Source organism: Primulina huaijiensis, chromosome 9, assembly GCF_012295235.1.
Source record: "Primulina huaijiensis isolate GDHJ02 chromosome 9, ASM1229523v2, whole genome shotgun sequence".
NCBI lineage: Eukaryota > Viridiplantae > Streptophyta > Magnoliopsida > Lamiales > Gesneriaceae > Primulina > Primulina huaijiensis.
Genome location: NC_133314.1, coordinates 5676879 through 5691925, shown reverse-complemented (window position 1 = coordinate 5691925; position 15047 = coordinate 5676879). Strand labels below are relative to the sequence as shown.

General features: G+C 35.9%; 1 protein-coding gene across 3 annotated transcripts; it reads left to right on the top strand.

Moving 5' to 3' along the window:
- Nucleotides 1-10052: 10052 nt before the first annotated feature.
- Nucleotides 10053-14487, top strand: LOC140984292 (probable protein phosphatase 2C 52). 3 transcript variants are annotated; one of them, XM_073451589.1, is made up of 5 exons: nt 10053-10283; nt 11810-12089; nt 12229-12570; nt 12660-13106; nt 13858-14487. In XM_073451589.1, exons 2-5 carry the CDS (start codon nt 11835-11837, stop codon nt 14323-14325), a joined length of 1512 nt encoding a protein of 503 aa, XP_073307690.1. In that variant the 5' UTR covers nt 10053-10283; nt 11810-11834; the 3' UTR covers nt 14326-14487. The 3 variants fall into 3 exon arrangements, with proteins under 3 accessions (XP_073307690.1, XP_073307691.1, XP_073307692.1); XM_073451590.1 differs by lacking the exon at nt 10053-10283 and adding an exon at nt 10577-10723; XM_073451591.1 differs by lacking the exon at nt 10053-10283 and having other exon boundaries at nt 12660-12777; nt 12883-13106.
- Nucleotides 14488-15047: the final 560 nt, after the last annotated feature.

Genomic DNA, 15047 nt, shown 5'->3' with positions numbered 1-15047 from the left:
ATGATCATCATTTATTGCAAAAACCGAAACACACCATGAAATTTCAAAAACAAAAGTACATGCAGATTTCGGTCCTTCCTTGTGCAGTTCACGGTTTTGCTTGTTTTTGTGCATTCAGGTGGTTGGCTCGACTCCAGGCTCACCAGGCTACATCTAGACACGTAATAGGATGCATTAGGACCATGTTGGTCCATTCAAACCAGCCCCATGCATGATGAAACCCGAAATGACAGCAGCTTTCCTCCACTGCCATTGTGTGCTTCGAAATTTCAGTTTCTGCTGTCATAGGAAAAGATCTGATCTTGGCTGCCCTAAGGGCCTATAGCCATGGTTAGATCACTTCCCTAGTATGTCTAAGACGTGACTAAGTCACCCTTTTGGTGGCTTGGTCCATGGTGCATCGGTTTTTAAACACAAAGCAAGAACAGCCCCTTCGCCCCTTTTTAATTCTGCATGTGTCCCTCGGTTTTTGATGGTATGGGATGGATCTTGGTTGGCCTATGGCCCTTAGCCACGGTTCATACCATACCCCAAGATGTCTAGGTCGTGCCATGGTCAATGAAATGGCCACTGGAACGACACGAGACAACGAACAAAGCAAAACACCCCTCACGCGCGCAAGGGTGCTATCGGGTGGAACTTTTCTGATGTTGCTGGAATAATTCGAATGGTGGCTGGCCTAGGGCCCTTAGCCATGGTTCAAATCATTCCTTGGGATGTTGTGGAGAGGCTCTGGTCGGTGGTTCAAGCCCCAATGGCCAAAAGTCTCGCAAACGACGCGATGCAAGCGAAGTTGCTGCTGCTGGAATTTGACAGCAACTTGCTGTGTCGGTTCGGAGGCTCGTTTGAGTTCTTGGTTGGCTTTTAGCCTATGGCCTTGGACTGGACAGTGCCTCATCGAGTTAGGAAGGCCACGTTTTTGGCCGTTCGTGATTCGGATCATTTTTGAGGTCGTACGAGAATTTACGGTGCGATGTGCCAAATTGACTCTCGAAAGAGCGTTTCATGTTTTGGCCTCCATTCACCTAGATTTCGGCCCTCACCATTTTAGGAGCATAAATTCATAATTTTAAGTGTATTTTAATCATGACTATACGTTGGTTCAGTGTTGGTTCGGGTTGGCTCGGAGTCATGATTAAATACGAAGTCGTCGAGCGTCATTGTCGCATTTTTTTTACTTAAATTGCATAGTTGGTCAAGTAGAAGCTATTGCATATTTTTCATGGCATATTTAGGTTGCAGCGAGCCTGGGAACGATCCAATCCAGTTGGTAAAAATAATACAGGATATTTCATTATACAATTTAATTATATTACGTGCATGAAAATAGAAAATACTTATTTTGAGATTTATGCGATATTGCTTGTGGTCAATTCACTATTTTGGGAGCACTATTTACTCGGTCGCCAGTGACCGATCAGTTCAGTTTGGTACCACCCGGTCGCCAGTGACCGGTCAGTTCAGTTCAGTTTGATACTCCCCCGGTAGCCAGTTACCGATCAGTTCAGTTCAGTGCAGGGGCCACATGCGTAGACCATAATCTCAACAGAAAATTATTACCAGTTATTTCAGTACAGGGCTCCAAGGAGCAACATTTTTACTACGATTTTAATTCAGTCATGCACGTATTATAATTGCTCAGTACAGGTTATTTTCAGTATGCCCCATGACATGATATTTTATCCCATGCAAAATTTTACTAGTATTTACTCGTTACCTACGATATATGCATGCTGAGTCTTTAGGCTCACTAGACTTGATTGTTGTAGGTACCGATGAGGTCAGGGCCGAGGGCGGGGACCAGTGAGCCAGCTTGGGTCAGCAGTAGTGGCACCCGAGGACCTCAGTTCAGCATTTATTATTTTATTTCTCAAACAATTTTTAACAGTTGTGGGATACTCTTAAATTGTTATTTCGCAAATAAATCTTTTCTTCCGCTGCCATTTTGAATATCAAACTTTGTTTATCGGTTTAATTATGAATGAGGCATTTTGATTATTTAAAAAGAAAATTTTTAATTTTTCCGCAAATTTTCAAGCACGGATTTTTAGGCCTTCACACATTGACTTATTTGGGTCAATACCAGCAAAGAGTATGGGGGTAATGAGGTACACTTTAGTGATAGTGGATGATTACTCCTGATACACTTGTGTGATCTTCCTACCGTCCAAAGATCAAACCGTTTTAAATTTGATCAAAGTCCTAAAACGGTTGCAAAATGAAAAATCTTTTGTGATAGATAGGATAACGAGTGTCAGAGGTACTGAATTTTCAAAAAAAATCTTGGATTCTATTTAGATGATCCCCAATCAAGCATGGGTTCTCAGCCACCTGATTTCCTCAACAAAACAGTGTTGTAAAAGGAAGAAACCGGACTTTAAAAGAAGCGGCTAGAACAATGATTGCTGATTTAAATGTTTCTCGAAGGTTTTGGGCAGAAGAAGTCAATACAGCTTGTACACTCAAAATAATTATATGATTAACAAAAGACATAACAAGACTTCATGTAAGATCTAGAATGGCATAAAACCAGACATTTCATATTTCAAGATATTTGACTGCATATATTTTATTCACAATAATGGTAAAACTCACTTAACCATTTTTTATGTTAAAGCAGATGAATGATTATTTATTGGTTACTCATTAGTCTGTAAAGATTATAGAGTCTTTAACAACAAGCCTCTGACCATTGAAGAAATCATTCATATTGTCTTTGATGAATCTACTATATGTACAACTCAAGAACCAGTAAACATTAATGAGATAAGTCAAAGAATAGAGAACATCAGTCTAATATATGAAAATGACAGTGAGATCAAGCTGAGTAGACACAATGAAGAAACTCATAAAACTGGTCTAGTAATTTTTTAGGAAAACTCTAACAGACCAAACAAAGGGCTTGAGGAACCAGTTGTGCAAAATGATCCAAAAAAAGAATATGAAGAGGTTATCATTGAAGAGGAAGATCAACTTCAAACGGGTCCACAACAACTAAGAACAAGATACCGATGGAAGAAAAATCATCCACCTAATTTGTACATCGTAATCTTTTTGTTCCTCTTAGAACTATTAAGTAAATGATTGATGAGTTCTTACATGTAGATTTCGTCACCCAGACTAAACCCAAAAAGATAGACGAAGCTCTAGCAGATGCTAACTAGATATAATACATGAAAGAAGAACTCAACCACTTCGAGCGTAACAGAATTTGGCATCTATTTCCTTGACTGGACAATAAAAATGTTATTGGAACTCGATGGGTGTTCAAGAACAAACTGGATGAAAATGGAACAGTTTTGAGAAACAAAGCCAATCTTCACTACAAGAAATTTAATAATCAACAACACACATACGACAACGGTTTTCACTAAAACCGTTGTCGTATAGCGTTTTTTAAGCAAAAGACAACGGTTTTATAAAACCGTTGCCTTTTGGGGGTCAAAGACAACGATTTTTAGCGTCAATGACAACGGTTCTATAAAACCGTTGTCTTTGAGCGTTTATGGAACCGTTGTCTATTAGCGTGTTTTTTTTTTTGACAAATGACAACGGTTTTCTAAAACCGTTGTCGATTAGCGTGTTTTTTGGACAAACAACAACGGTTTGTCATATTTAGCGACGGTTTTGCTAAAACTGCCGCTAATTTTAGTGAAAGTTTTGCTAAAACCGTCGCAATTTTAAATTTAGCTACGATTTAAAGAAAAACCGTTGCAATTTTGAAATTAGCGACGGTTTTGCTTTAACCGTCGCTATTTTGAAATTAGCGACGGTTTTACCAATAACCGTCGCAAACTGTCTATAAATACCCGCATTTTCTATCCATTTTCTTACACCCCACTTCATAGCACTTAAAATTTTTCTATCTTACACGATTTTATCACTTCACAACACTTAAAATTTTTCTTTCGATTTAGGATAAATTTTTTCGCTTTAATTTTTTGTAAATTTTTAAGTTTTAGTTAAAATCATGAATATTGTTAGCATAGTCAAATTGTAAGTTTTTTTAAATTTATTAAATTATTAAAAGTAATTTTTTTATTTAAATGAAAAAAATAGCGACGGAAATCATGAAAAAACTGTCGCTAATTAGTGACGATTTTGCATAAATCCGTCGCTAATTTTATTTGCGACGGTTTTAATTGTAGCTACAACAACGGTGAAAAACCGTTGTCTTTGAGCGAACTCTTTAACAACAGAGGCTTTAACAACGGTTTTAAAAAGACTACGACAACGGTAACCGTTGTCGTATGTTGTTTTTTCGTAGTGCTTGTAGCTCAAGGATATCAAAAATAGGAATGTTTTGACTTTGAAGAGTCATTTTGCACTACATTTTAGCTAGGAAAACAAGTTAGATCAACTTTTAAAAGTAAAGGGTGTAATTCCCCAAGAAAATGCTTGGATTTACTACACATTGACTTATTTGGGTCAATACCAGTAAAAAGCATATGGGTAATGAGGTACTCTTTAGTGATAGTGGATGATTACTCCTGATACACTTGTGTAATCTTCTTACCATCCAAAGATCAAATCGTTTTAAATTTGATCAAAGTCCTAAAACAGTTGCAAAATAAAAAAATCTTTTGTGATAGATAGGATAACGAGTGACAAGGGTACTGAATTTTCAAACAAAATCTTGGATTCTATCTATAGATCAGGGAATCAAGCATGGGTTCTCAACATCCCGATTTCCTCAACAAAACGGGGTCGCAAAGGGAAGAAACCGGACTTCAAAAGAAGCTGCTAGAACAATGATTGCTGATTAAAATGTTTCTCGAAGGTTTTGGGGAAAAGAAGTCAATACAGCTTGTACACTCAAAATAAATATATGATTAACAAAAGACATAACAAGACTTCATGTAAGATCTAGAATGGCATAAAACCAGACATTTCATATTTCAAGATATTTGGCTGCAAATGTTTTATTCAATATAATGGTAAAACTCACTTAACCGCTTGTCATGTTAATGCTGATGAATGATTATTTATTGGTTACTCATCGGTCTGTAAAGTTGTAGAGTCTTTAACAACAAGTCTCTGACCATTGAAGAAACCATTCGTATTGTCTTTGATGAATCTACTATATGTACAACTCAAGAACCAGTAAACATTAATGAGATAAGTCAAAGAATAGAGAACATCAGTCTAATATATGAAAATGACAGTGAGATCAAGCTGAGTAGACACAATGAAGAAACTCCTAAAATTGGTCTAGTAATTGTTGAGGAAAACTCTAACAGACCAAATCAAGGGCTTCAGGAATCGGTCGTGCAAAATGATCCAAAAAAGAATGTGAAGAGATTATCATTGAAGAGGAATATCAACTTCAAACGGGTCCACAACAGCTCAGAACAAGATACCGGTGGAAGAAAAATCATCCGCCTAATTTATACATCGTAATCTTTTTGCTCCTCTTAGATCTATGAAGTAAATGATTGACGAGTTCTTGCATGTAGATTTCATCTCCCAGACTAAACCCAAAAAGATAGACGAAGCTCTATCAGATGCTAACTATATATAAGCCATGCAAGAAGAACTCAACCACTTCGAACGTAACAGAATTTGGCATCTATTTCCTTGACCGGACAAAGAAAATGCTATTGGAACTCGATGGCTGTTCAAGAATAAACTGGATGAAAATGGAACGATTGTGAGAAACAAAGCTTGTCTTGTAGCTCAAGGATATCGAAAATAGGAATGTATTGACTTTGAATAGTCATTCTCACCTGTAGCAAGAGTTGAAGCCATCAGAATATTTCTTGCCTAGCTGATTTCAAAGATTTCAAAGTTTATAAAATGGATGTAAAGGCAGAATTTCTAAACGACATCCTGCAAGAAGAAGTTAATGTTGAACAACACACCTGAACCGTGAAAACAAGTACATATACATAACATGCAATAGTGAAAAATACTGTGATTAACATACATTTCATGATCTTAAAATTAAGCCTGAACTTAAACATAGCATGTCAAAGCATAACGTGTTTATACCATATCTCATCATATCAGCATATACGTGTTCATTTTCTTTATTTGAATTCAGATCATTAGTTTTAACGATCGTATCAGCTCTAATCGATGGATCCATCTACGTATAACAGCGGTACACGGCGGTGGGGACATCAATGATAGTTTTACCCATCTACTGAGCCCTGGCCTTACATGTTCATGTTCGTGTTCGTGTTCGTGTTCGTATTAATCACAACCAACTCCATTCCTTCAAAAACATGTCATCGTATTCATCACTTATAAAAATCATGCATATATGTAAATTTTATTAAAATCAAGCATGCAACGTATTTTTCATATTTTCATAAAAATTCATGTTCATAATATCATATACATTTTAAACATGCAATTTTAGTGTTCAGGGCGTTGCTAGGACCGCTAACTCGACCCGAGTGAAAAATGACCATTTTGTCCCTAGAAACCCTAATTGACCATTATATCTTTGGACCTCAAAATTTCTACCCAAAGCCAACCAAACTCCTAAAAACACCTCAAACATAATTATAATCATTTCCTAGACGTAACCTCGAGCCCGTTCCGTAACTTTTACGATTTGTTTTAAAACTTGGACTGAGGTCCCGGTTTTAACCCGAATCAACTCGAAACTTAACTAAACGTTCTCAAATTTTTATCACAACTTAATCACACCCTACCAGCCCCTAAACAATACAAATCCAGCCCCTTTCAACCCCCTACACTCTTCTGCACCTTGCTGGAATTTGGTGCACTCCAAAAACCCTAGCCCTAGTTGCACTCCTAGCACCTTAGTCGATCTTAGCCCACACCAGCTCGGCCCCGACCTGACCAGCTACCCTCGGCACATGCTCGAACCCCTTTTTTTACAGATATAACTTGGCTTTAAGGTCCCATGCACGCAACCTTGGGTGATTTCACCCGAAGTACCCTCAAACGTGCATCCCCTAGCCCTTATGACTTTCGAACCTAACCTAGACAGAGGCATCCACGCTCTAGCCCATATGGAAAATGGCTCGGACCCTCCAGGGTCTGAACCACAACTCTACTCGACCCTTGCATGGCCACCTCTCCTCTTTTGCCCGATCTCACCCCAGCTTCCTTCACAAAGCAAGATCTGATCGCTCCTTGCCTAACCATGACCCGACGTGCACTCGACCCCTTTATCCTTCCAGATCTCGATGTGTTTAGCCTCTTGGGACATAGATCTAGCAGCCCTTGCACGAAGCCATTGAAAAACGTGAGTTATATGTAAAACAATATGCATATTTATGACAAACCTTGCAAAAACGATGCAACATAATAGATCTAATAATTTCTCATGCATAAACACACAAATCAGCATATAATGATGTGAATGATGAGAAAAATGAGATTTTGGGCATGCCTTTGCGTATATACCTCGAAACCTTAGGGATATTTGCGTATAACTTGCACCCGAGAGACGGGGAATTATTTTTTGCAAAAAATTGAGAGATTTCTTAATATTCTCATTAAGACCAAAAACACTCTCAAAAAATATTTCGTTTAGGTACGTTTTTGAAAATATTACTCGAATCCTCAAAAAGTCCCCCAACTTGCTAAAATTTGCGTATCGATTAAAAATATAACCCAGCGAGTAAAAATACTCTACCAAGGCCCATATTCGAGAATCACCTTTAATTCATCATATATTAAATAATTAAAATAATTTTTTAATAAAAATATTTTTCTTTAATTATTTTCGTATCCGTTCCTCGTTAGAGCGCGAAATACTACTAAAAGCCCTAATATGTGAAACTTTAATAAACCATGAAATAAACATATATCCATGCAATAATCATGCATTTAATGTTTTAAAATAATTAAACACAGATTTTAATAAAACCTTAGATTGCATGCAGTCAGGTTACGTAGCTCGAATTTTTTAGACCTTATAAGCATAGTCTGAAGATGGAAATCAGATTCTTGTCAAATATAGTGGCCAAAGCACTTTTGTCAAAGCAGAGGCCTGCAACAAGATTATTCTCAAGATATTTTGATACATGGAGTTGATTGCATCGAAGATTGGCGTCAACTGGCTGTTTAGAACTCTGTGTAAAATGGTCAAAGGAAAGGGCAAGTCGGAAGGATTCGAGCTGCAAATAAGTTACCTACTCAACTTAAAGAAGGTAAATTTTGGAATTACAAAGCCATTGCATCCCAAGAAATGGCTCAACACTGCAATTGTTGTAGATTTCCTAAAGCAAAATTGTCCTTCTTCTACCACTTAGGAACCCACCGATACTTCTTAAAGCGAAATTGACAATCGAAAATACTAAGTTCAGTTTCTAACCAGACTGAATTATTTTTGAAGAAAAAAATTTTATGAAGTATTTATTCAACCCCCTCTTTCTAAATATTTTAACCGATCATATCGATCACTCAAGGCTTGAAAACAACTTCTCAATCATTTTCCGCCAAAGAAAGTTCGAGGTGTTGCAAACATCTTGAATCTTAGGAGTCATTCTTTGTTGTATCTGTGGTGTTTTGGTTTTTTGACCGAAAGTTTCAAACATTGTAAAAGTTACTAGGAGTTTCAACTTAGACAGTTGATAATACCTAAGATTGAAACAGGTTGTTACAAAAGATTTATAAACCCAAAATCTTATAGTGAATTCCTTTCTAAGTGAAAAAAGAGGAGACGTAGAAAATTCCATATATTCTGTATTTACTCTATCGCATTCACTCGTTTTGTTGACTATCTACGTTTAAGTATATAATAATCAAAGGAATCGTCGGACCGTTATTCCACGCTATTTTTTGTTGTCCGACCGTTTGCTTAGAATCGAGAAAAATAGGTTTTGTATATCTAACACTATCAAGACCGCTCAAAAAATTTAAAAAGTGTTTATTCACTCTCTCTAAACACTTTACTGATCCTAACAACATATTTAATGATCCTATTTCAAAGAAACTAATAAAAATATTAACAAAAAGAATGAGAAAAGTAATCATCGTAAAGAAGAGGAAAAAAAACTTATTATCCAACGAAAACCAATTTCCCAAAAATCATAAGTTACATCATACACGCATCTCGTGGGTTATTACTAATCTCAATTATATAAGCATACAACGCATGCAAAGGTCTACTTGTTAATATAAGAGTATATCCCTATACTAACTGATTTAGTCTTTAAATGGAGATACTACACTTTTTCCACAAAATAAATTATTTTCCAAATGACTATGCTATCCTATCCTACAAAATAAATTACACATATATTTAATATAAACACTAAAATATTATGATAAAAAAACACTAAACTATTTATGACAAAATTAGAAAAATCATATATTATCTACACAAATTACAAATATTCTTAATATAATTGAAACATTTAAAAAAAAACATTACACATTACCCAAACGGGTGATTTTACAAACCAAAAAAAAATTATAAGTTTCAATATAATTGTTCATAGTTTTATATAAAAAGTAACTTTATTTAAAAAACAATTATACATAATAATAAAAAAAATCAATTGTACAGACACATGATGCATGCACATAACCACTAATTTAATATAAAATCTTTCATGAAGTTATATCTAGAGCTCATCTTTTTAATGAACTAAGTCGAGCTTGAGTTTTTATTCAGTAGAAAATTTTTTAAATTGATACCATTTTATCTACAAATTTCTTTTCAAGAAAAAATTGAAATTAAAAATTTAAAATGATAAAAAAAATATTATACTTTTACCACCAAAAAATATTGACAAAAACTTGTGTGAGACGGTCTCACGGATCGTATTTTATGAGACGGTCTCACGGATCGTATTTTATGAGACGGATCTCTTATTTAGGTCACCCATGAAAAAATATTACTTTTTATGCTAAGAGTATTACTTTTTATTGTGAATATCGGTAGGATTGACCCGTCTCACAGATAAAAATTCGTGAGACCGTCTCACAAGAAACCTACTCAAAAATATTATTTAAATTTTTATTTATCTAATTAAAAATTCCTCCTAAATTAAGCACATGAGCGAGTTAACCGTGATAATACTGGTAACCGCTAGTAATTCATTCAACCTCTATTTCCCAACCTGTCTCTTGCTAACCCGCTCACACCACCACACAGGCACACGCTCTTTTCATGCAATTGCAGTTAATGCACCTTTCTTCTGTCACCAACAGCAATCTTTCTGCTCCACTTGCTTTTTCTTTTTCTACACAGCCATACTTTGTCCATATATATATCTTTTTTATTATTTGGGGTCAATTTTTTTATTGAATGCAAAAAAAATCTGAATCTTGAAGTTTTGCCCATCAGGGAGAAGGTAAGCCACTTGCTTCTTCATCGTTTTTCTGTGTGTGTTTCGTGGGGAGGTCATTTGTGTTTCTTGGCTGCATAAATCGATCCAAAGATTCTATATTTTCTTGGATTTACTGAGTTTTATAGCTTTAACTTCTTCCAACTTGTTTTTGACTTCTTTTTCAACAAGACCCACATTGCTGGGGTTTTTTTTTTTGACTTTTTTATCCAGAAATTTCAGTCCACACATTGAATTTGAATCTTGAATGGGGCAGGCCTTTCATTAATGAAATTATGTGGGTGTTATCTGGTCTTGACTATCATATNTTTTATTTTTTTTTTTTTTTTTTTTTTTTTGGCTTTCTAGCTGTTTTCTTGGTTTTGAGAGTGATATCGAAACTCGATTGGTCTAATGAGATTCCCATCCCTTGTCTGAGAATTTTCCTTTTCCTACTTTGATTTGAGGTACCAATGCTTGATCTGCTCTGGCTTTACGTTTAGGTTTGGAATCCACCTGTTTGGTTTTGTCTTTTTCCCCTCTGNTTTTTTTTTTTTTTTTTTTTTTTTTTTTTTTTTTTTTGCTTTCTTGTCTTCTCCATGGATTTTAGCATCGTACCACGAGTCAAGAGGAGAAAATTTTCAAGTTTGAACAACCATCTTACTTCACTTTCTTCATGGCCTGTTCTTTTTCTCTTCACTTAATCTTTGGTTTCTTTTCTAGGATCTTGCTTGGTTGATAATTATACTGTATGGGTTTGTGTCTTTTTGATAAATTGTGAGCTAAGATTCTGAGGAATCAAAAAGTAGCTCTTATTTACTTTTGCACTTTGTGTGGAGTTCTTTTATTTTACCAGATCTACTGCCAAGAAAGGGTTTGTCTTTATCATATTTGAATTTGACTCCTTGATTTAACTTGGTTTTTATGGAGCTGTTATAATAAAGCTTGTCGAGAATAAAATGCATTATAAAAAGGGGCTTGGTGTAGTTTGGAATTTGGATAACCTACGGTTTTTTTGTTTTACCCCTATGTTTTGTGGATTGTTAGTCACTAATCCAAGAATAACGGAAATGTCTTGTCTAATTTCTTCAATTTTTTTATTGAAAATCCTCTGGTGTATTATTATTGGTTAAACCTTTCAACAAAGTAGAACGATTTGAGATTCCCATCAAAGGACAAATGGTTGAGACAGCCATTTATGTTATTATATTCCCCATTCACATGCAAAATCTTTAAAATTGAGTTTTGCTTGAATAATGGAGTTGACTTCGTGCAGTCGTTACCATTTTTATATTAAGATGCCGAATCAGTTATGTTGATAATATGTTTTTAAAATTCATTTAGCTGGATCAGTTATCTATCAGTTTGGGTTGTCGTCAGCAAATTCCGCATACAGCTAAAAGAAATAGAACCATGTTTGATTTTAAAGTTGTTTAGTCTACTACTTCAGAATCTTCTTACTTTCAACTGTCTCTAGCTTCTATTACTCTGTTTTCCAATGTCTTGAGATCTGTTGGTAGTGAGAAGATATTCTTTTTACATATTTTAATTAGATGTTCTCTCTCTGGTGCTGAACAAATGGGGGGTTGTGTCTCGATTAGTAGTCGGAGTACTTGTAGTAGCAGGAGTAATGGGGAAAGTGTTTCTTCTTGTTTGTGGATGGACATGATTCGTCACAAGAGGAGAAGAACATTTTCTAATCACGTCACTACTCTGCAACATCTGTCCTCGGTTCCTAATCGGATATTTGCCAATGGAAGGAGCCACAGTTCTTGCATATTCACTCAACAGGGTCGTAAAGGGATAAACCAGGATGCCATGATAGTATGGGAAGTAAGGCTCACTCTTCTGAGATTTTTCAATGTTTAACTCGGTGCACCTCAACTGGGGTAGCAATAAACGATCATTCTCTTTTGTTGATCTTTACTTGGCCATTTTGGGGGATAATCCTCTCGATCTTGTGGCTATGCAGGGTTTTGTTGCAGAAGATGTGACCTTTTGTGGTGTATTTGATGGCCATGGTCCCCATGGGCATCTGGTTGCTCGGAAAGTGAGGGATTCACTGCCATTAAAACTTTCGACGTTTCTGAACTCTTTTGAATCAAAACAAAAAGCATCCAGTGCGAATTGCTGTAAAAATGTTGAGTTCGATGTGGTAGATCCTGCTAAGGATACCTCTGCGGAACAGAAAGTGGAATCGCTGTGGAGTCAAGCTTTCCTAAAGTCATACAAGGCCATGGACAAAGAATTGAGATCCCATCCTAATCTAGATTGCTTCTGCAGTGGTAGCACTGCTGTTACTATTGTAAAACAGGTAAGGACATAAGCTCCGCCCATGTTCGACTCTATTCAATCTCTTTACATATGACAGCTGAAAGTGGTCTGATGATTTTGTGATTGAAGGGCTCGAATCTTTTCATGGGTTATATTGGTGATTCAAGAGCAATTTTGGGATCCAAAGATAATAATGATAGGATGATGGCAATCCAGTTAACAGTTGATCTAAAGCCTGATTTGCCTAGTAAGTTTTTCAACGATATATTAAGAGGTTTTCTTTTTTCTATCTTGTTCATATGGCTGTTTAGAGTTGAGAAGGCTAAGGTATTGCTTCTCTTTTGTGCAACAGGGGAGGCAGAAAGGATTAAACGGTGTAAGGGTCGAGTATTTGCTTTACAGGACGAGCCTGAAGTGCCAAGAGTTTGGCTTCCATTTGATGATGCCCCTGGATTAGCAATGGCTCGTGCATTTGGGGATTTTTGCTTGAAAGAATATGGGGTTATCTCCATTCCCGAGTTTGCCCATAGAATTCTCACCGACGAAGATAAATTTGTTGTTCTTGCTTCTGATGGGGTATGTCCGGCAGGTTTTATCCTTTTCATTCTTCATTTGATTGAATTAACTTTAATTTATGTATCACCTACTGGAAATTATTAGGAAGTATTAGTGCAGAATTTCTTTTATGAAATTATCAGGAACTTATAATCTGCAGATCAGAACTCAGAAGTTTTTTTTCTTCATAGAAATATAAATGATGTCACCATCATTTTATAACACCATTCAAAGGCCTAGGATGATACAATCTTCTTAAACTATTAGTTGGAATCACAAACGATCATTTCCACTTACATATTACTGGCCTTACTGTGTCAGGTCCAATTGTCGGATTGAAGACTGAACTTTTGTTATTCGTTTTCTTGTCGAGTATGAGAACCGAGCTATTTTGATAATAGATTTTGTAGACACATTACTGGCATATGCGATATCTGTATGTTTTGGAGAAGAACACAACTAAAAAAATTCGTGGATGGGGGAATGAAGTGAATGAGAAATTAAGAAACCTCTTCGAGCTCCAATGTTATGTGGAATTGACCATGTGGCATTGTGGTCCTGTAACTTCTATTGACGGGCTTACAGCTTCCTTAGCCTATCTGTTTCACTGGCATCTTCTGTGGATAACCTTTTCTTGTTCCTAGTGAAAATGTAGTTTTTAGTCGTATATAAAAATAGACAGTTATGAATATTGTGCTTCACAGGTTAATTTTCTTGATCACTCTATTCAATATATCTTTTGGAGTCCAATGTTATGTCGACTATGATACAGGTTTGGGATGTCTTGAGTAATGAAGAAGTGGTTGAGATAGTCTCCTCCGCTCCAACAAGATCATTAGCTGCTAGGATCGTGGTCGAGTCTGCTGCTCGTGAATGGAAATCTAAATATCCCACATCAAAAATGGATGATTGTGCTGTCGTTTGCTTATTTCTAGATGGGAAAATGGACTTCGAGTCTGATTACGAAGAACAAAGTTTCTCGTCCGCAACCCTGCAGAGCAACCATTCTTGTATTGCTGTAGAATCAGACGATGGCCAGAATGTGGAGCCTTATCTTCAAAGGAACTTCACAGTCAGATCAGCGGAGGATAACAACCATTATAGCAGGGTACCGATTGATATGGAAGATGGACAAAATGCCGGAAGCGAGGAGCAGAATTGGTCGGGTTTGGAAGGTGTGACAAGAGTGAACTCTTTAGTTCAACTTCCAAGATTTTCTGAAGAAAGGCCGAGACCGTGATTTGATTATTGAAATTATCAATGTTTTGTAAGATTGTTTCTGAAATTGAAATACAAGGAAATAGATATCTTTCCTAGGGAATTCGGGTAATGGGTTTTCTTCTGAATGTTTCCCTAGCTTTGTGAGTATTGCTTTATTACCATGCTTGAATTGTTCATTTAAGTCGCACTGGTATTTTATGTCTGCATAGAAGTTTCAAAAATTTGGTCAAATTAGATTTGAGTTGTAAACGAGCTGAATCGAATTTACCATGAATAAAAATTTAAGGTTCGAATTAGATATATCCGATGTTGAGCTCAATCTCAAGTTCGAATATTTAATTTTTCTTTTGCTTGAATTAGAGTTTAAGTTATGCTCGAATTATTCGATCTTAGTTCTGAGTCATTTGAATTATTGTTAAAAAAATATATTTGAAATTTTTGAATTGGATTTATATAAATATGTTACATAAGTAAAATATTAAAACATTGGACTTTAGTAGGTCTCAGAAAAAAATTTGAACATGTTTTAGTTCAGTCTGAATTCGATGATTTTGAAAACGAATAAGATATTTATCGAGCCGGTTTCATTGACATCCCTGATCCAGATACTATTTGACGTATAAAGAAAATATTTATGGTATGATTCATTCAGGACAAATAATAAACGAGTAATCATTCTAGTATGGTTTACTTTCGTGCATTCTCATGATTGAACCTAAAGGAGTAGCCAAGGCCCTTGGG